This window comes from Labeo rohita, chromosome 17, assembly GCF_022985175.1.
Source record: "Labeo rohita strain BAU-BD-2019 chromosome 17, IGBB_LRoh.1.0, whole genome shotgun sequence".
NCBI lineage: Eukaryota > Metazoa > Chordata > Actinopteri > Cypriniformes > Cyprinidae > Labeo > Labeo rohita.
The window spans coordinates 13,206,159-13,226,689 of NC_066885.1; the positions used below are offsets into that span (position 1 = coordinate 13,206,159).

The 20,531-nt window shown below is 34.7% G+C and overlaps 2 protein-coding genes across 4 annotated transcripts in view; one reads left to right on the plus strand and one right to left on the minus strand.

The window, feature by feature from the left end:
• The first annotated feature begins 1,629 nt into the window (after positions 1–1,629).
• Positions 1,630–16,427, plus strand: eno4 (enolase 4). 3 transcript variants are annotated; one of them, XM_051133082.1, is made up of 14 exons: positions 1,630–2,024; positions 2,137–2,179; positions 6,037–6,165; positions 8,558–8,754; positions 8,859–9,007; positions 9,828–9,997; positions 11,969–12,097; positions 12,237–12,308; positions 14,275–14,433; positions 14,553–14,678; positions 15,081–15,273; positions 15,429–15,475; positions 15,937–16,054; positions 16,143–16,427. In XM_051133082.1, exons 4-14 carry the CDS (start codon positions 8,558–8,560, stop codon positions 16,208–16,210), a joined length of 1,428 nt encoding a protein of 475 aa, XP_050989039.1. In that variant the 5' UTR covers positions 1,630–2,024; positions 2,137–2,179; positions 6,037–6,165; the 3' UTR covers positions 16,211–16,427. The 3 variants fall into 3 exon arrangements, with proteins under 3 accessions (XP_050989039.1, XP_050989037.1, XP_050989036.1); XM_051133080.1 differs by having other exon boundaries at positions 1,630–2,179; XM_051133079.1 differs by lacking the exons at positions 1,630–2,024; positions 2,137–2,179 and adding an exon at positions 5,516–5,798.
• A 94-nt stretch (positions 16,428–16,521) lies between these two features.
• Positions 16,522–20,531, minus strand: part of shtn1 (shootin 1) — a 36,803-nt gene continuing 32,793 nt past the window's right edge. Inside the window, exon 17 of the mRNA XM_051133083.1 lies at positions 16,522–16,643. The gene's annotated coding sequence lies outside the window, so the exon portion shown is untranslated. The remainder of the gene's footprint in view (positions 16,644–20,531) is intronic.

A 20,531-nucleotide genomic window follows, 5' to 3' on the forward strand; every position in this document is an offset into this window, starting at 1 on the left:
TTTTAAAAAAGAAACAAAAGACAAGTTGAATTTGTAAGCCGGTTCATGCTGCTTGTTGTTGTTGCAAAGGCGGTTTATATATGTAAAATAAACTTACAAATATGAAAATTACTATTTGTTACTATTTTTATGATACTAAAATGTTTTTTTTCCCTCAGTGAACTCTTCTTTAGTAGGCTAGGCTAAACTAACCTATATATAGGCTAAATACACTTTCCATTTAACACTACTTAAGTTAATAAAAACACAACGCAATAAGGCTTATAGCGTAGAGATGCTTTGAATGATTCTGTAAGTGACTATTCCTGCGTGTACATCTTTCAGCGCTTAAGCTTTTTTTTTTTTTTTTTGTCCCCAGCCTTCATTGTACACACGTACGGCAGGGTTAAATAACACTTGTGTCTTATTTTCCCAGGAAGAAAATGCATACTCATACGGGTACATGCGAAGGTCAAGGGTTTGAGCTTACTTATGTATTTGCCAGATGGCAGCAGGCAAAGAAAGAATCGAATAATTCAACAAATCTGTCTTTTTCTCTCTCACTTGGTCCAGGTACCAGAGCTATGTGGGCGACCTGTCCGTGAACCCTCTTTAGTGGGCTTAGGAGAGTGACTTAAACGAGATCGTTTCATTAGGGCAAGAATTCATTATTAATCTGAAGAGTAAGTTATTTCAAATTAATTCTTTAATCAGTTTTAGGCCAACAAAATTAGTTATTTTTCGTCTGTTTGAAGATGTTTTCTTAATGTTGAAACCTTATTCATTTATAGTCGAATATAGCCTACGCTATGTCTAAGCACCGTACATGAATTGCATTCTAATACACAACATTTATTAAACCGAAATACTTTTAAATTTCAAAAGTTGTTAGTAAACATGCAAATTTTAAACAATATGGGAAGATGTGATAAACAGATTATTTCTTATCAGCCTCTATATTAATTCATACCCTAAAAAAGGTTATTGAAGTACTATTGCAGGCATAAACAAAATAAAAGCAGTTTAACCCCCGAATATTGTCAGTATGATCATGGTTAGAAGCAAATGTAATGCCAAATAATTAACATTTTTTTAAATAAAGGTATTTTAGTTCGAGCTGTAATAAATAGGCAGATATTCCTGTCAGGATTTTTTTATACGCTTGAATATTTATAGCGGACGAATAAATAGCACGTAAAATCATAAAAAGAAGTTATAAGCAAATCATTGTTAGGTTTGCATTAGTCTGCATTACTAAACCAAACAAGCTTAATTATTAAGTTATAAAACAAATTGAGTCCTCGTGGTCGTATTAATTCAGGATGAAACGCAAACAAAAAAATAACTATTGGTGTTCATTCAGATGACACCTGGCAAAGTTTGAAAACATGACTGGGCAAGTGCACGGCTCTGAAAGCATTAATCAGGGCATCAGGCGATGCATCTGGCGGCTTAAGGATGGGACAAGACGCGCTAATTAGGTAGAAATGGCCCTTTTTCCCCGTGACCCAGCGGGACCCTTGGCAAGCTGTTTAACATTAGTTAAGCAATTAAAACGTTTGAATGTAAATGTAGCTTTTGGTGAAAGCTCTGGCCGTGGCATAAAGTGCATTATTTTCCGTGTTTGTTATGATCCACATGATGCATGCCTTATATGAGGTCACAATGTATTATGACGGCACGACAAAAACGCAATTACTGGCCTTACGGGATAACAAAGCAACAAGTGGCTGAACGCGAGATGGATGGTCTGTGCTTGGCACGAACAAATATTCATAAAACATTCATTTTACTTGCTAGAACTTTATGAAAACCAAATTTACCAACTTTTCTCGAGGCTCCAAGAAGTTCTGCAAGGAGGAACAAAACAGACAACAAATCTGTCTGGGAGTGTCTGACCCACTGGCAGTCACATGTCTTGACAATGTGGATGTTTCCAGCTTTAACACTCTTGAAAATCCTGGACTCCTTCACAAGGCCCAGCGGTCGCCCCAAAACAGGCACATGTCTGTTTAATCTGGGTGTTGTGGGCACAGCTTAGCAGGGTATTACGATTCTTTTTCTTTGGTGACTAACGTTCTCTTCTGCTTATTATATGATTTTCTTATTCAGTACAGAGCTGGAGATATGGGACTGGTTTGTCTCTATCACTTTCAGGTTGTCCTAAAGGAAGTGTCTATGGCAGGATCTTCTCCAAAATGTAAGTCAATAAACATTCTTAATCACATGAAGGCAGTATTTACAGTATTATGTTTTGCATTTTTGTAGTCATATGGTTAATTAGGAATTTTCTATAGATCAATGCCTGATTGTAGGCTATAAATGTAATACATCTGTGATTTATTTAAATAAATGTTATGTTTGTCTGCCGTTTTATGCAGTTAACCTGCATTTTGTGACTCTTATTCCATGCAAAATATTTATGTTCTCAAAAGCGAGAAAATGTATGGTTTTGGAAACTAAATGCATGCGTAGACTGAACCTGAGAGTGAGCAGACACGGCCGGCTGGTGGCGACAGTAACTTGAACTCGGAGGTGACCGCACCGTCTAATGGCTACATATATGTTCAGATATCTGCTTAAAGTGATTTTAGATCAAGAAATATATTTGAAATCATATATGTTCCAAGAACCACGTCGTTTCTGTGAATCTTAGCGAAGTTTACCTGTTTCATGAAAAACAGAGCAGGTGTTTTCCCACTTGTTCATCATCAGATGTTACGCACTCCCTTGTCCATTGCATCCTAATTGATTTCTATGTGACTGTTTACTGTGTGTCCCCTTCTGAAATGCTCTGATGCCCTGAAAAACAAAAATGCAATACCGATACCTGTTCTTCTAAAATCAAACTGCTTTTGCTCCATGCGGAAATGCAGCGATGGAGGCTCGGTTCATGTTAAAGCAAGCATATTTTGTTGTGTCAGATATTGTTTGTGTCTGCCCCATCTGCACGACCCAGCCAAGCGCAGCAAAACGCCAATGAAACGCGCTCTAGCCAGTGACGTCAGTGACGCTGGTGCCCTCTCGATGACTTCCTGTCCTGGAGCGACTGACCTCCGCGTGAACCTAAATTTAGTCTCGAGCAGAAGCGCGTGTCACAAAGGCGTTTAATTTGGAAAACGGAGAAACAGATTGTTTATACTCCAGATTGCTTTATGTGAATAATGCTCTCTGATTATTTTAACAGTAAGATTATGTTAAGATGTCGTTAATTTCCGCCTACAATTTCGTTTAATAACCAAACCTAAGAATACTAGAGCCTAATGCATGTACCATAGCTGCTTTTCCTCATTAATCTGGGCAAGGCATACCGACCTTTGCCTTACTGAACTAACAGCAACGCGAGTTAATTTGTAGCACAGAAAATAATATTTACGCAAACGAATATTACAATAACCTTGGAGGAAAATTACCTAACGTTAGATAAATAAATGTATAAAATAGGTGCAAATGATGTACAATAATTCTCACATTTGCTCGTAACATATATAGGCCTATATGCTAAATCGTGAAAAAAAAAAAGTCTGGATAGGGACTATGCCGTTGTCACTGCTTCGCTCTGATTTCATCAGTTATTAGATTCACCCTGGATTAAATTAGTTTTAAAATGGGATATAGAAAGTAAAAACTGTGCAACACATGGTTTATTAATACGGCACAATGAGCACAGAAAAAATTAGCTGCTTATTAAAAGAGTCAACAGCGGGGGAAAAATCTGATGTATGTGCTTGCAAAATAAATATTTAATAAAACAGTCTTAAAACACTCCAAATAATATCGTTTTGTGCTTAATTAATATTTTACACTGCATGAAAAATGTATGAAAAATGCACCCACAGGTAAATGTCATGTTAGAAAACAAAACAAAAGCAAGATTTAAAATGTACATTTCGAAAAAAGCCCTATGAAAATTGAATTAAATTATACAATAAACAATAAAATAGTATGATTAGTCTGATAAATTACTACTTTGTATTGGACTTTGCAAAACTGCGTAACTATAAGTAGAATTACGCGCTTTAGTTCCATGAGTTCCAGAGTTATTTTGAAAATGAGCTAAAACACGTTTATTTCCATTTCAGCTTTCTCTTATAGTGTTAAAAATATTATGTAATGTCAACAAAAAATGTTCCAAAACATTTAAATGATTTGAATTATCTGAAAATACATTAACTTCAGTTTCAAGACTTTATATGCGCGTTGTGTGTTTATACGCGATTTAAAGGTTTGAAAATAAATTAACACAATAACTTGCCTTTAATGCTAGTTTTAGCAGACTGTGAGATTGTTGTAACAGACTGTCTTTTAGCTATATAAAATTAAAGCCTCCTCGGTTAACATTACAGTGGTCACTGGCACCCTGCCGTAGGCCTATTCTTTCCATCCAAAAGATAAACAAATAATACCTTATATTTGGAACAACCCTTTCACTTGGGGACCTAGCAGAATAATTAACATGGACGCATGCAATAGATTAGAAACGTTAATAATTTATAGACCTATACATTATTATAGCAGTCATAGTGGGTTACGCAGCAGCAACCGCGGAGATCCACACCTTATAGCATTTCTACAAATAATAGACTGATGATAAATAATAATAATACTTTATTGTTATTATTATTATCGTTTTATTTTCGACAAATAATACTCATATTAATATTAGTAGTAGTAGTTTTTATTTTAAAAATTATTGCCCAGTTGCCTTTTCTATATTAAGTGGATGATTGTAATTTTGTTTCAGAACGAAAATGTCTATATTATGACCGCGGCGGGTGTTTTACATTACCGCATTCTTCGTTTAATTTTTGTTTCATTTTTTTAAACATGTACAACCATTCATGGATTTCCATTAGCCTACACTAAAATATTTCGAGATATTTAGTATCTGCTTTATAGAAACGTAACATAGCTGTTTGCTAAAACATCTATATATAGCTATCTGTACTTCTGACAACATTTTTGATTTTCAAAGACGTTCTCTTGAACACAGAATAATCTTTGCCATTTTCACTGATATCACATGGGCCGCGAGTGTAAGATTAACGTCAGTAAGTGTTAAATCCACTAGTTCCGTAAATATCTTAACCAACAATCTGACACTAAGAACCAAATTATAATGCGGCCGAATATTTTGATTAATATGTTGAAGTATGTTGGATGATATTTTTCGAAAACAAAATAAAAAATGACTAAAAACTAAAAGCTTTACTATAAGCTTCTACAAAACTATTTTAGCCTATATCAATTTGTAAATGCGACGTGCTAATTCTTCTCTCAACGTTTGCGAGCGCGTGTAGTTTTTTTCTTCTTAAATTAAGTCTGATAACGCGTTATCAGATTTATTATTGCATTAATTTAAGGCTTGTCGAAGCAACAAGAGGTCCCGTAATATTCAGCGTTTACCGTTAAGAGGAATGGAGGGTCCTGTTAGATTTATGGAGGCCACAACAGCGTCAAAATGGATATTGAACTTATTCCAATTAAATGCGTTATGAAAGAAAAACGCAGTTGACTCAGTTCTCGCGGTGTTACATCTGAGGTTGCCGAGCAACCGCAGATCGTCAACAAAGCCTGCGAGGACGTGCACATGACAGCGAAGGACTGTAAACAAATGTAGAAATTCAGTCGTAAACCAAACAAACATGTCATATAAAGCATTCTTGAGCCACAGCAAAGTATCAAAAGAGGACCAGGAGTTTTACGACTTGAAGAACAAAGCCGCAGAGTATTACCGTTCCAACGGCGTCCCGCAGAAGATAGAAAACGTCCTGAACGAGATGTTTTGGCAGAAGCCGGATGATATCAATGGCTATTTGGTGGGGAAAAAAACAACATACCTACGTTTTTTTTTTTTTTTTTGAGATATGGCAGCTGTAAACATTTTATCTTAGAATTGTGTTGTAGAATTATGAATGACAATTCTGTCATTGCGTCGTGTCCGGTTTACAATGTTATTCCAGCAGAATGAAGTCAGTATTGATGTAGGTCAGATCCCCGTAATTACACACCAACATAATGAACTGAAATCAATAACTGCCTGCTGCTCTTTTTCAGGCGAACTATTTTTCCAGGCTCTCCTATACTCCAGTGATTAGTAAAATCACTGGAAAAGAGGTGTTTGACGCAAGAGGATTGACAGCAGTTCAAACCGAAGTGTACTGCATCATCAGAAATGAGGAAAAGGTACATTCTGAAATCATCCACACGTTTCCTACACTTCAGAGCAGCTCCCATTTAGGTGTAGTAAGTAGGCCTGAAATAAATGAAAGGCAACAAGGTGGATATCAGATCTATGTGTCTCTGTTTTAATGGTTATGAGAAACTGTAAACTTGTCGGCCTGTAACCTTTCACCTCGTGCCATTTGCACCATGCTGAACAGTTTGCAGGAGAAATTTGTAGTGACAATGAATTTAGGTCACATACTCACACTCATACTGCACACAGACAAACACAGAACAATTAGAGTAGGAGAGAGCGTGTGTGTTTGTACTGTGACGCACGTGCCTCACAACCAACCACTATTAGCATCAGATCACTCTCTGTCTCTTATTCTCCATCTGTTTTGCCTTGTATCACTCTGTTTATGTTTGCTAAGCGTAATGCCTTCTGGCATGGAGGCCATATTGTAGTCATGAGTGCTGCTGCTTTAGTTTGGCACATTTAGAGATTATGACAGTAATACTTTGGGACAGCAAACAGGCTGACTGTAGGCATGAGCTGGGGGAGGAGAAGAGAGGTGAAAGGAGGAGGGGAGCAAAACAGCACATAGAAAAGGGAAAGAAAAGTAGGGACGATTGGTGATGGGATGGGAGAGATGTAGGACGTGATGGACGTGATGCAGATTCTGACTTCTGATCATTGCTTTAGTATTAGTCCCCAGCTAACACACTCATCTTTGCAGAGAATAGTTAGTGCTCCCCTTATGGTGCAAGAAATGCATTTTCAGTGTGAAATTCATGCATTTTGACATTGAAATACAAATATCAAGTGGTGAAATCAGCACAAATGAGCACCAGGGCCAACAGTTCATGCACAGATTGTTATATTCAGACCTTGGTCTTTTCAGTCTCGAATTCTGAATTTTGTCCCGACCATGAACGTCCTGATTCATTCATTTTAGAAGAAATAGCAGTTTATTTTTTTTAAAAAGCTTAAGCTCAAATGTCATGCAATGACATTATTATTATTATTATTATTATTTTGCAATATTTTGGCCTCTGGCAATTATTTAATTTTTCAAACCATAAAAAATAGTACATCTAAAACTATTAAACTGTTTTCAGTAATTAAAATAAAGCAAACCTAATAATATAAATAAATAAATAAATAAATAAATAAATAATAGATGAAAAAAGACAGTCAAAAGTTTTTCATGTTTTTTTTTATTTTCTGCTCATCAAGCCTGCTTTTATTTGATCCAAAGTACAGCAAAAACAGTAAAATTATGAAATATTTTTACTATTTAAAATACATTTTCTATTTGAATATATTTTAAGATGTAATTTATTTCTGTGATCAAAGCTACATTTTCAACATAATTACTCCAGTCTACAGTGTCACATGATCCTTCAGAAATCATTCTAATATGCTGATTTGCTGTTCAAGAAACATATTATAATTATTATTATTATTATTAAGATCAGCATTTATCTGAAATAAAAAGCTTTTCATACACTATACCATTCAAAAGCTTGGAGTCAGTATAATTTTTTTTTTTTTATTATTTATTCTAATAAATAAATAATAAATTATTTATTTATTAGAAATAAATAATATAAATTAATAATTTTATTTTGCAAGGATGCTTTAAATGGATCAAAATAGACGATAAAGACATTTATAATGTTACAAAAGATTTCTTTTTCAGATAAATGCTGTTATTCTGAACTTTCTATTAATCAAAGAAACCTGAAAAAATTTGATTCAGCTGTTTTCAACATAATAATAATAATAAATGTTTTTGAGCAGCAAATCAAAATATTAGAATGATTTCTAAAGGATCATGTGACTGGAGTAATGATGGTAAAGATTCAGCTTTGAAAACACAGGAATAAATTACATTTTAAATACATTCAAATTGAAAACAGGTATTTTAAAAAGTAAAAACATTTCACATTTTTACTGTTTTTGCTGCACTTTCGATCAAATAAATGCAGGCTTGGTGAGCAGAAGAGGCTTCTTTTAAGAACATTCAAAATCTTACTGTTCAAAAACTTTTGACTGGTAGTGTAGGTTTAAGTTAAAGTGTTAAAATTACTCAATCTAAAACTGAAAATAAATTAGAGTTATACAGAAATATTAAAAAGTCATAAAACTGTCCTAAACGTGTTACAAAATCTTTAAATATAAATGAAAACTGAACATATAAAAAAAGCTAAAATATTAAACATTAGAACACTATATAAATATTACCAAAATAACACTGCATATTTTATGTTACATATTTTAGCTAATTAAAACGATTTGAATCTGAACAATAGTCAAACAAGCCTAGAGTAGAATGTAATAAATATATCAGATTTTCCAAATTCATTATGGGGGCACATCATCAGTGGCTCTTTGTGTTAATCACAGATGGTGTGCAGTGCAGTGATGAGTGGCCCTAGTGATGGTCTGGCTGATGGTGTGGAGGAGTCAGGGGAGGCATTTTCTAACAGCAACCAGCAACATCTATCCATCACAACAGCTCTGAAGTGGATCAGAGAGCATCTCAGTCCAATGCTGCACGGCTTCAACCCCACTGACCAAACCAATGCAGACAAACTACTTAGGTGATCACACATACAATACAAAATACACAAGCATCACTCAAATGAACATGAAGGTTGCTGTGATAACACATGCACGACTGAGGTTGTGTGTCTATGTTCTGCAGTGATTTCTTCATGGAACGTTACTTGGAGCACAAGGACAGTCTTAACATAAAGGAGGAGGATGAACTGAGGAATGAATCAGTGTCTGAGGCTCTGCCCCAGGCCACTCCCACACCTGCTCCTGCCAAAGACAAGAAAGGAGGTGATAAAGGTAAAACAGTTTAATGTTTTGCCATTTTTAAAGGGTACTTAGCTGTACAGCACAGTAAAACATCACTGATGTAACGTATTAAGAATGGTAGAGGGATCAGAGTCAGGTTAAGTGAGGGTGCCACAGGAGGACAACAACCCATCTTAGTGCAGCAAGTCAAAAAAACCCTATGATATTCAAAGACAGGAGGCTAAACAAGATTCTAGCCAGTCTCCTGCAGTCTGCTGTCATCTCACTGATCTGAGAACTGTTGTAAAAGCAGTCTGAAAGAGTCCACACTTCACAGAAACCCTACTGGGAGCTGCTCTCAGATACATTAGCAGCTTGTACCGAATCGCATGTGTTTCTATGTGACGCTGACTCTGTTTTCACCTTTTCATTGAATCCAAGCTTTCTTGAAATCTTAGAGAAATCAAAGGGATACAGATTTAAAAGTGCCCCAGGTAACCTTTTCTGCTTCAAAAACCTTTACCCCTACAGAAATGAATAGTACTTTTGAAAAACATTTTTTAAAATGATGGCCTTCAGTCATATCAGTGGCCTAGAAAAAGCTGTTTTATTCTGCATGGAGTGGGTCTTCTCTCACGGTGGCCGCAATGTTGACGTCACACACTCAGATAAATGCTTCTCACTTAATCTCGGTAACCCCAGCATTATTGGACATTTTTGCTAGAGAAATAGTCAGGAACTGAAAACTTTGATGCTTCGGCTTTCCTTTAATATTCAGGTGATATAAGATAATATAGTGCATTTTAAACTGCAGATCCTTCAATGACCTTTTCATCCCTTGCACTTTCTTCTGCCATGTTTTTGTGCTCAGGTAAAAAAGGAAATAGTACAGAGAAGCCCCTCCCCCCCGCGGAGACCCCAGTGCCGAGGCTGCCGGGGGCTACGGCAGTGGGTGTGGTTTCTTTAGCTGTGGCAAAAACTGCTGCCAGACTTCGTGGAGAACCCTTTTACCGGCATATCACATCAGTCAGAGCCACGCAGGTACAGTACCATTCATAAGTTGGGGGTTGGTAAGATTTTATGTTCACTTTTATGCTCACAACGGCTGCGTTCATTTAATCAAAATATGGTAAAGCAGTAATGTTGTGATCATATGTATTTTGTAATTGTAATATGATTACAATTTAAAATTACAATTTAACATTTTTTTTTATTTTAATCTATTTTAAAACGATGTGATGGCAAAGCCAAATTATTCCACTCTTGATCCTGCAGATTCATTCTAGTATGCTTTTTTAGTGCTCAATAAACAATTATTTTTATTATTACCATCCTCAGTTGACAGTTGTGCTGCTTAGTATTTTTATGTAAACATACATTCATATTTTTCAGGATTTTTTGATTTGTTTGTAAAACCAGGCCATAAACTCACAATTCTGACTTTTTTTCTGTTGCTTAGAATTTTTCTTAGAACTGAGTTAATGTCTCGCAATTCTGAATTTATAACGCGCAACTGTGAGTTATAAAGTCAGAATTGTGAGATATAAACTCACAATTCTGAGAACATTATAACTCGCAAAAGTCAGAATTTGCAGAAAAACTCGCAACTGTGAAAAATAGTCAGAATTGTGAGATACAAACTTGCATTTGTGAGAAAGTCAGTTTTTATCTTGCAATTCTGACTTTATAACTCGCAGAATTGCGAGAAGTCAAAATTGTGAGATATAAACTCGCAATTGTAAGGAAAAAGTCTGAATTGCGAGATACAAACTCGCATTTGCAAGTTTATATCTCTCAATTCTGAGGAAAAAAGTCAGAATTTGCAGAAAAACTCACAACTGTGAGATTAAAAGTCAGAATTTGCAAGATACAAACTTGCATTTATGAGAAAAAGTAAGAATTGGTAAGTTTTTACCCTCAAAATCAGACTTTATTAGTCGCAATTTGGAGTTTATATATCACAATTCTGAGAAAAACGTCAGAATTTGCAGAAAAACTCGCAACCGTGAAAAAAAGTCAGAACTGTGAGATACAAATTCGCGTTTGTGAGAAAAAAAGTCAGAATTTCAAGTTTTTATCTCGCATTTCTGACTTTATAATTGGCAATTGTGAGATTATATTACAATTCTGAGAAAAAAGTCATAACTGTGAGAAAAAAAGTAAAAATTACGAGATATAAACTCGCAATTGCAAAAAGAAAAGTCAGAAGTTTATATCACAATTCTGACTTAATTTCTCCGAATTGTGAGTTTATATCTCGCAATTCTGACTTAACTCAAAAAACTAAATTGCAAAAAAAGTCAGTTGTGAGATAAAAAGTCGCAATAACCTTTCTTTATTTTTTATTCAGTGGCTGAAACAGGCTTCCATTATTTGAACAGTAGAACAGTATTAGAACAGCATTTATTTGAAGTAGATTTTGTTTTAACATTCTAAATGTCTTTACTGGCACTTTTGAGCAATTTAATGTGCCCTTGTTAAATAAAAGTACTAAAGGAATAGTTGCACGCAAAAATGCAAATTTGCTGTAAATTCACCATCCAAGATGTTGATTAGTTTATTTCCCCACTGGTAGAGATCTAGAGAAATTTAGCATTACATCGCTGCAGTGAATGAGTGCCGTCAGAATGAAAGTCCAAATAGTTGATAAAACATCAGAATAATCCACAAGGCTCCAGTCCATCAGTTAACGTCTTGTAAGTGAAAAGCTTCATGGACATATTCAAGTCCTTACAAACATGCAGCTTTTAACTTCACAAGAGTGTATTATTGTGATGTTTTTATCTCATTTGGGTGAATTATTCCTTTAATTTAAAAAAACAAAAAAAACAAAGCACATTAAATCAGAAAAACATTGCATTAGTTAGACAACTTTTAAAGTGTATGTAAATACACAGACACACAGTCACGCATGTTAATCATCAAGTAGACTTGTGTACTTCAAAATTGCTTTATGCATAATTGCATTTAAAACTTTTTACCCTCTTTCTTATTTCCTGAGAACTGCTTTAGGTTCAGAGTGAGATGCACCTGCCTTTGCCCATGATTACAATTCTGAGCTGTGGAAAGAACTCTGTGGGTAAACTCAACCTGCTGGAGGAGGTCATCCTCATGCCCAGCTCAGCACAAAGAGTCAGAGAAGTATAAACACGCTTAAACAAACAAACACTCTTTAAGTAAAGTAGGCTGTCTTTAGCACAGAAGTGTTAATGCTGTGCTGACTGCTCTCACTCCAGTGTCCATACCGCTTATCTTCAGTGTGTGTGTGTTGGCCTCGCAGGTCATTGGCATGGGCCTTGAGCTGCAGTGTGAAATGAGGAGAGTTTTGAATGGATCTGCATATAAAGCTGGGGTAAGGATGCTCTCATAGGGTTTGACTCTTTGACAAAGGGACAAAATGTTCTATGCTCCGGCTCACACAAAGGCATCAAGCAGCACACAAATTACGTGTGGATTTTTTTTGATGCTTTGATGGGGTAATTATCTGCACATCACCATCTGAATGAAATAAACAGGCCTCAATCACGTGCAGGGCTTATGAATGGCGATTGAACCACTTAACAGCATGTCACACAATAAATATATATTTATGTTTAGATGGGAGGCTATTACTGGTGCACTGCGCAGCACTAATGTTATAGCCTCGGAAAAGACCTTCATAACATTATAGGCTAGGGGTGCTGGATTCAGTTTAGTTCTGACATACCCTGGTTTTCAGCTGAGCTGGTCCAGGTGAGTTTAATTTACAGGTGGAACCGAATTCTGCCAGGAGTGCAGGAATGGCTTCTGTAAAGATGCGTAATAGATTATCATTGTGCTATCATCTCCCAGTAAACACACAAACGTATGATTTTCTGGTATAGCCTCCTGGGATCCAGCAATTGTTGTCATTTGCTTTTCGTCAATTTCTCTAAAACCAAACATGCTGTAGAAGAGGACACCCTGGGCTTTTCAGAGATAGAGGTTTGGCCATGGCTACTGCCCCTCTTTGGTTCTTAAAAAAATGTTATGGAGAAAAGAAAAGTAAATGTATTGTTTCTGCAGTTATCATTACACGTTAATATGCAAATTACACACCCATTTTGGCTATATTTACACAAACTGTAAAGTAAAGATGAAAGATTAAATGCTGCATTTCCATTTAGAAGTTTGGTTCCGTATATATTCAGTACAGATGCATTAAATTAATCAGAAGTGACAGTAAAGACATTTATAATGTTCTAAAAGATTTCTATTTCAAAGAAATGCTCTGAAATAATCACAGGAATAAATTGCATATTTAAATAGCTTATAAAGCAGTCATTTCAAACTGTAATATTTCACAATATTACTGTTTTTAATGTATTTTTAAATCAAATAAATACAGCTTTTTTTGAGCATAAAAGACGTCTTTCAAAAACTAATCTGACTAACATAGTTGTATAAAGAAAAAAATTCTGTGATAGCTTTAGTAACAGTTAAGGCAATGGTCCTAAGCTAGTATACGCTCTGAAACTTTTCAGAACCATTTCTATTTTGCCATATGTTAATGTTTCATTATGATGATACACTAACAGTCAAAAGTTTTTGAACAGTAAGATTTTTTATGTTTTTTAAAGAAGTCTCTTCTGGCTCACCAAGCCAGCATTTGATCCAAAATATTTTTACTATTTAAAATAACTAATAAAAAGAATTTATTTCTGTGGTTTCAAAGCTGAATTTCTAGCATCATTACTCCAGTCACATGATCCTTTAGAAATCATTCTAATATTCTGATTTGCTGCTCATAATAACATTTATTATTATTATGCTGAAAACAGCATAACAGCAAAAGTAGATTTTTTTCAGGTTTCTTTGATGAATAGAAAGTTCAGAAGAACAGCATGTATCTGAAACAGAAATCTTTTGTAACATTATAAATGTCTTTATCATCACTTTTGATCAATTTAATGCATCTTTACTAAAAAAAAGTATTAATTTCTAGAATTTATTTCCCAAAAAAGACAAATATACATATACTGACGCTTTTAAATGGTATAGTGCTACAAAAGCTTTTTATTTCAGATAAATGCTGATCTTTCTATTAATATAAGAATCCTAAGTTTTAAATATTGATAATAATAATAACAAAAAGTATTTCTTGAACAGCAAATTAGTAAAATAGTAAAAATATTTCACAATTTTACTGTTTTCACTTTACTATGGTTCAAATAAATGCAGGCTTGGTGAGCAGAAGAGACTTTGTTAAAAACACTAAAAATCTTACTGTTCAAAAACTTGTGACTGGTAGTGTATATGCTATTTTACTATTACTAACCTGTTCTCTCTCTCTTTCTCAGCCGATAGGTGTATCAGACGAGGGCGCGTTACAGGTGGGGTTTGAACGTCCTGAACAGGCTCTTGATCTGGTCACAGACGCTTGTGCTAACCTGGAATTGCCTCTGGGTTCAGACCTGTGCTTGGCTATAAACTGTGCAGCACATGGCCTGATGGACTATGTGAGTGATAAGAAGACAGAACAGGGAAACTATTATTTACACATTCACTCAAAACAAGTAAAATTAAAGTCTTATACAATGCAGTAACCATTTTAAATGTTTCTCTTGCTGTCTGTTAGTCACGTGGGAAGTATGAGGTGATGTCCGGCTTTCACAAATCCCCAGATGAGTTGGTGGACATGTACGAGGGTCTGATTAATAAATATCCTGCTATCACATCCCTCATCGATCCTTTCAGGAAAGAGGTGAGATTAAAAACAACATGTATTTAACCCCTTTGTTTATCGGTATCCACCTTTTTCTTACCGTAAGATTTGTACATTTTATGGGTCTGGCTTCTGGTTTTATCCACGTTCAGCTATTTTTAGCTATACAAAACAGCTCGTTTTGCTCCTTGATATTGCAAATTGTTGTCTTACCATATTATTTTAATGTATTAATTATGAGCACACTGGTTTGTAGTGTAAACAGTTTTACAGTTTACTGCACATTGTTATTCTTGTTATTTTCCTATAGCAAATAATGAACCGGAAGTCTCACCCATAGGCTTACTTCCGCGTTGAAGAAAAAGGTGGATAAAGCAATAATAGTGTACCATATGTTATGCAGCTCATCTGTTTGAACTAAAAGCGTGTCTCTGAGTTTAGGATGTAGATCAATGGGAAAGGCTGGCTTCAGTGATTGGTCAGTCATGCTGCCTGATTGCAGATACTGCATCCAATCTCTGTCCTCGCTGGAGTGAAGCAAAACTCCTCCCACCCGGGGTCTCAAGGGTGATTATTAGGCACCAGAGTGATATGACCATCTCTGACCTTATACAAAGCATAGCAGAGCAGAAAGGTAGGCTCCAAACATGAGCAAACAGGACAAGAGAGTGCTCACTGTGTGTTCTGGCATAGTCATTTTGACAATAATTTGCAAAAGTATAACATCCAAGTCTAAATACATTGACCGTAATAAGTATGTATTTCTTCCATCTGCACACTGAAATGCAGAAACGATGCTGGATGCAGCCAGTGGCGATACATCAATTGTTGACCTGGTGGGTTGAGGGCAATTCTTGACTTTTTTTTTTTAGGGAATTCATTTCTCAGTGGCATGCATGTAGTCTCTGGTCAAGTCTTTTAATGAAAATACAAAAATAAATCAGATTCATTTGGTTCCCGAATATCTGCCAACGAACATACCAGTCAAACAACTGATGCAGCTAATGAAATTACATTTTTATCATACTTTAGATTAATGCTGCTGAACACAAACCAAATGTACGACGGCGTCCAAAAGAACTAAGACCAATATTTTTTCTAATTTAGTAGAACATTTCTCATTACAAACTATATTATTCTAGAATAATTTCAAAGATTTGAATAGTGACCTAAAATGAAAGATCTTAAATATTTTTTCACTTAATTTTACATGTTTTAAAATCCAAAAACTTCATTTAATTAGATTTCGAGTCGCAGTTTCTTTCTTTTGGACCTCACCGTATGTGTGTGTTTAAAGGCCGTAGGGTCAGGCGTGTCCTTTCTCAAACTGGGCGGGTTGAGAGGAGGAGAGCGAATGGACAAATACAATCGCCTGATGGCGATAGAAGAGGAACTGGAGCAGGAGGAGATCCTGGGTACACATTCTCACACTCGCATAATAGCAAGTACTATTAGTAGAATCTATATTCAGAAAACAGTGTATTGTACCTTTGTGACTTTCAGGTGCTAAAGGAAAAAAACAGCATCTGTCGGATGTTTTTGAAACTCCGGAAGCGGCTGTGACTCTGTGACCATCTCTGCTTGATGTGACTTCATCTCCTGTCTGTCTGTCTGACATTATCACAGTAGGGTTTGTCTCACCTGACTGCATAACATCAAAATGCGTATTAATTAATTCACATCAAAATATCATTTTAGTGCAAGATTGTAAACATGTAAACTGACTCATCACATGCACTATATTCCTGTGTGACATGCTATAGTGCTTATAGATGGTTTATACATTAAAAAAAACATTAAATAAAAATAAACGTTTTTTTTAATAAAGCCCACCCACAATTTTTAATACATTTTAATATTTTTCACAGTATTTACAATGAACATTTCCAGATAGACTTGCCCACCATAATAATTATTTTGTATAATTGTCCACAAAATTAAATTAATTGTGTGTCAGTATTTTCCTTCCTGAAGTCTTTTTCATTCCATGTGCTCCAGATTTACCTGTTAGAGAAAAATCAAATTATTATTACAAAATGAATTGTATACAATTATATATATCAGAAGCTATTTTTAAAAGATTTTTAATGTTTTTTAAAGTCAGTTCTGCTCACCAAGCCTGCATTTATTTGATCCAAAGTACAGCAAAAACAGAAAAATGTTGAAATATTTGTACTATTTAAAATAACTCTTTTCTATTTGAATACATTTTAAAATGTAATTTATTCCTGTGATCAAAGCTAAATTTTCAGCATCATTAATCCAGTCTTCAGTGTCACATGATTCATCAGAAATCATTCTAATATGCTGATTTGCTGTTCAAGAAACATTTATTATTTGTAGTATTGTCAGTTTTTAAAACTAATTAAAAAATTTTTCAGGATTCCTTGATGAATAGAAAGATACAAATCAGCCTTTATCTGAAATAAAAACTTTTTGTAACATTATACCAAAAAAGCTTGGAGTCAGTTTTTTTGGAGGGGAAGGGGAAATAAATTATAGAAGTTAATACTTTTATTTAGCAAGGATGCTTTAAATAGATCAAAAGTGATAAAGACATCTACAATATTAAAAAAGATTTCTATTTTTAGAGAAATGCTGTTATATTCATTAGAGAAACTGGAAAAAATTCTGCTCTGCACAATCGCATCAATCTTCAACATTATAATAATAATAAATGTTTTTTGAGCAGCAAATCAGAATATTAGAATGATTTCTGAAGGATTATGATGCTAAAAATGCAGCTTTAAAAATCACAGGAATAAATTACATTTTTAAATATATTCAAATATTTTAAATAGTAAAAATATTTTTTTATTTTTTGCTGTACTTTGGATCAAATAAATGCAGGCTTGGTGAACAGAAGAAATTTGAAAACATTAAAAATCTTACTGTTCAAAAACTTTTGACTGCTTGTGTGTATATATATATATATATATATATATATATATAATTTAAATAAATAAATAAATAAATATATTTAATATTATTGTTTTCAATTCTAAAATGCATCTGGGATTTCAGAAAACTCAAACAATGAACTCCGTCCTCTTTTTGTCTCCACCACACACAGGCAGGTTTTTAGAGAAATCAAAGCTATTCTTCAATTATGAAGAGGCATAAAACAACCCATCACTTCCTTCTCCACATCCTCTCCTCACTATATACAGACAACAGATACTGACACACACAAATACACACACACACACAGTGACTGAATGGGGCCAATTATCCAGCCTGTTCAAAAGGGCAGCAGTGTCCGCTTCATACAAGTGTTTGTGTCTGTTTATGTGTTTGTGTGAAAGAGTGTGAATGGACTGTTTTGTGTTAACAAGTGAGAGAAAACACAAACCTACAGCTGTGCTGCGAAACTACAGACCACAAGAATGTGCCACGTTCGGCTTCTAATCAACTCACAACATGTTCATTATCTTGTTTACCTCTTAACTGATTTATAGAAATCCTAAATTTACTAACACTGTACCTTTTAAGGAGACAAAAACAGCCCTCAAAATACACCAAAGTTACATGTTGCAGAGCAGACAGCATTTTGTAAGTCTACAATGGGTGACATCTGTGAAAAAAATAGCTATTTCCACGCGGCGGGAGTGGAGGGGGTGCTGGCGGGCGTCCGCAGAGAGACAGAGAGATTTGAGACCAGCATTACAAGTTACTGTGGCTCCCCACCAGGCAATCATTCAGTTTGAAAAATAAACAAAATGACTAACAAAACAGGCTAAATTAAGCGTTTTACACACACATGTACACACAAGCTGGGCTCTAAATTGTGGTTCTGTCAATAGAGGTTGTTTTGTGTTGCTTGACTATGGCTTCGAAACAAATGCAGGACAAGTGTTACAGAACACGATAAAAAGCAAACATAAGTAAGACAGAAACAGCGGCAGAGCAACAGCCCAGCGTGGCGTTTCGTGATTACGAGCTCGTCGAGATTGACAGAATGTTTATAGTACGTCGATTAAGAAAAAAAAACGCAGACCAGAAGATGAGAGAGACTGCAATTGAGCAAGATATTTACTCATTTACACCTCGCGTCGTCAACAAACGCCGAACCGGAACGTCAACAAATCAAAATATGCTACGTGCGGGACTGAAGAGCTAGTAAAAATGTGAGTCGATTATTGATTGTATTTTGAGTGCTGTTGGGGAATGGAGTACAAACTTATAGAAAATCTTGGTCTAAAAGGATTTCAGTGCTTTCTAAAATGTTTGTCAGCCTAGATTCTGATCTCACCCACATCTAAGGTCACATATAAGTCCAATAATAAAAATCATAATCATAATAATAATAGTTTTTACAGTAAAGTCCCATTATTTAACGTTAGTAAATACAAATAATTGACAACAAATATTAACTAACGATGAGCAATACATTTGTACATTTGTACAGTATTTATTAATCTTCAACTAATTTGTATAAATTGTTAGTATAATTGCTTGTATAAATTTGTATAAATTGATACAATTGTTCATTGTTATTCGTTACTGTAATATAATATCAATCTTAACAGAAACAACTTTTTATTTTAATAATGTATTAGTAAATGTTGATATGAATATTAATTAATGATTTAGAAGTATATTCATGTTAATATTAATGTTAACAAATGAAACTTCTTAAAAAAAATATATATGTGTGTGTGTGTGTGTGTATTTATATATATGAATATATATGCATATGTATATTATGTGTGTGTGTGTATATTTATTTATGTGTATATATAAATAGGTGTGTGTATATATGTATATATATGCATATGTGTGTATATATATAGGTCCGTCTGAGATTTTTCTAAAACATTTTTTGTTAAATGATTGTTTTTATCATATCCTGTGTTTACATTCAATGATTTACTGTAATGGGAAATAAAAGGTTATTATTATTTTTGAATGCATTATTCTCAAAAATGACCAATGAAAGAAAAATCTGACGGACTGAAGTTTCTGCATCTATATTGAGAGAAAAAAATTAGAGCTGCAAAACAATTAGCTTAATCGATTTAAAATAAAAATTTGTTTACATACTATATGTGTGCAACCAGTGATATTTTCATAGGAGCCTAATAAAAAAAAGCTCTTTTAAAAAAAAAAACTCATATGGACTTAGAGGTTTCTGCATTTATATTGAGGGAAAAAACTGAGCAACAAAACAATTAGTCGCGATTAATCGATTCAAAATAAAAGTTTATGTTTACATACTATATGTGCGTCCCCAACGATATTTTAGTAGGAGCCTGATAAAAAAGCCTAATTTGAAAGAAAAATCTTAGGCGGACTTAAAGGTTTCTGCATCTATATTGAGAGAAAACAAATTGAGCTGCAAAACGATTAGTCGCGATTAATCGATTCAAAATAAAAGATTGTTTACATACTATATGTGCACGCCTAATGATATTTTCATAAGAGCCTGATAAAAAAAAAGCTCATTTAAAAGAAGACCTCAGACGGACTTAAAGGTTTCTGCATCTATATTGAGAGAAAAAAAATTGAGCTGCAAAACGATTATGTCACGGTACGTGCTGGATAGATGAGTCGAGAGACGAGATACGATACAAATAACAATTTAATATAACTCTTAGTAGGAACAGGCAGGAACAGGCAGGAACAGGCAGGAACAGGCAGGAACAGAACGATAATCCACACACATCCAAATAACGTCAAGGACCGACAGCAAACTCAAATCACAAGCAGACTTATAAAGGGTGGTGATTAAGACACAGACAGGTGTAGTAAATAAACTAATCAGGACAAAATGAGGACAGGAAGAACCAAATATGGGCACAATGGGAAAAACAAACATAAACAGTCCAAATGGCACACAGAACTCTGACATTACTCCCCCCTCCCGGAAGGCGCGACCTCGCGGCGTGGAAA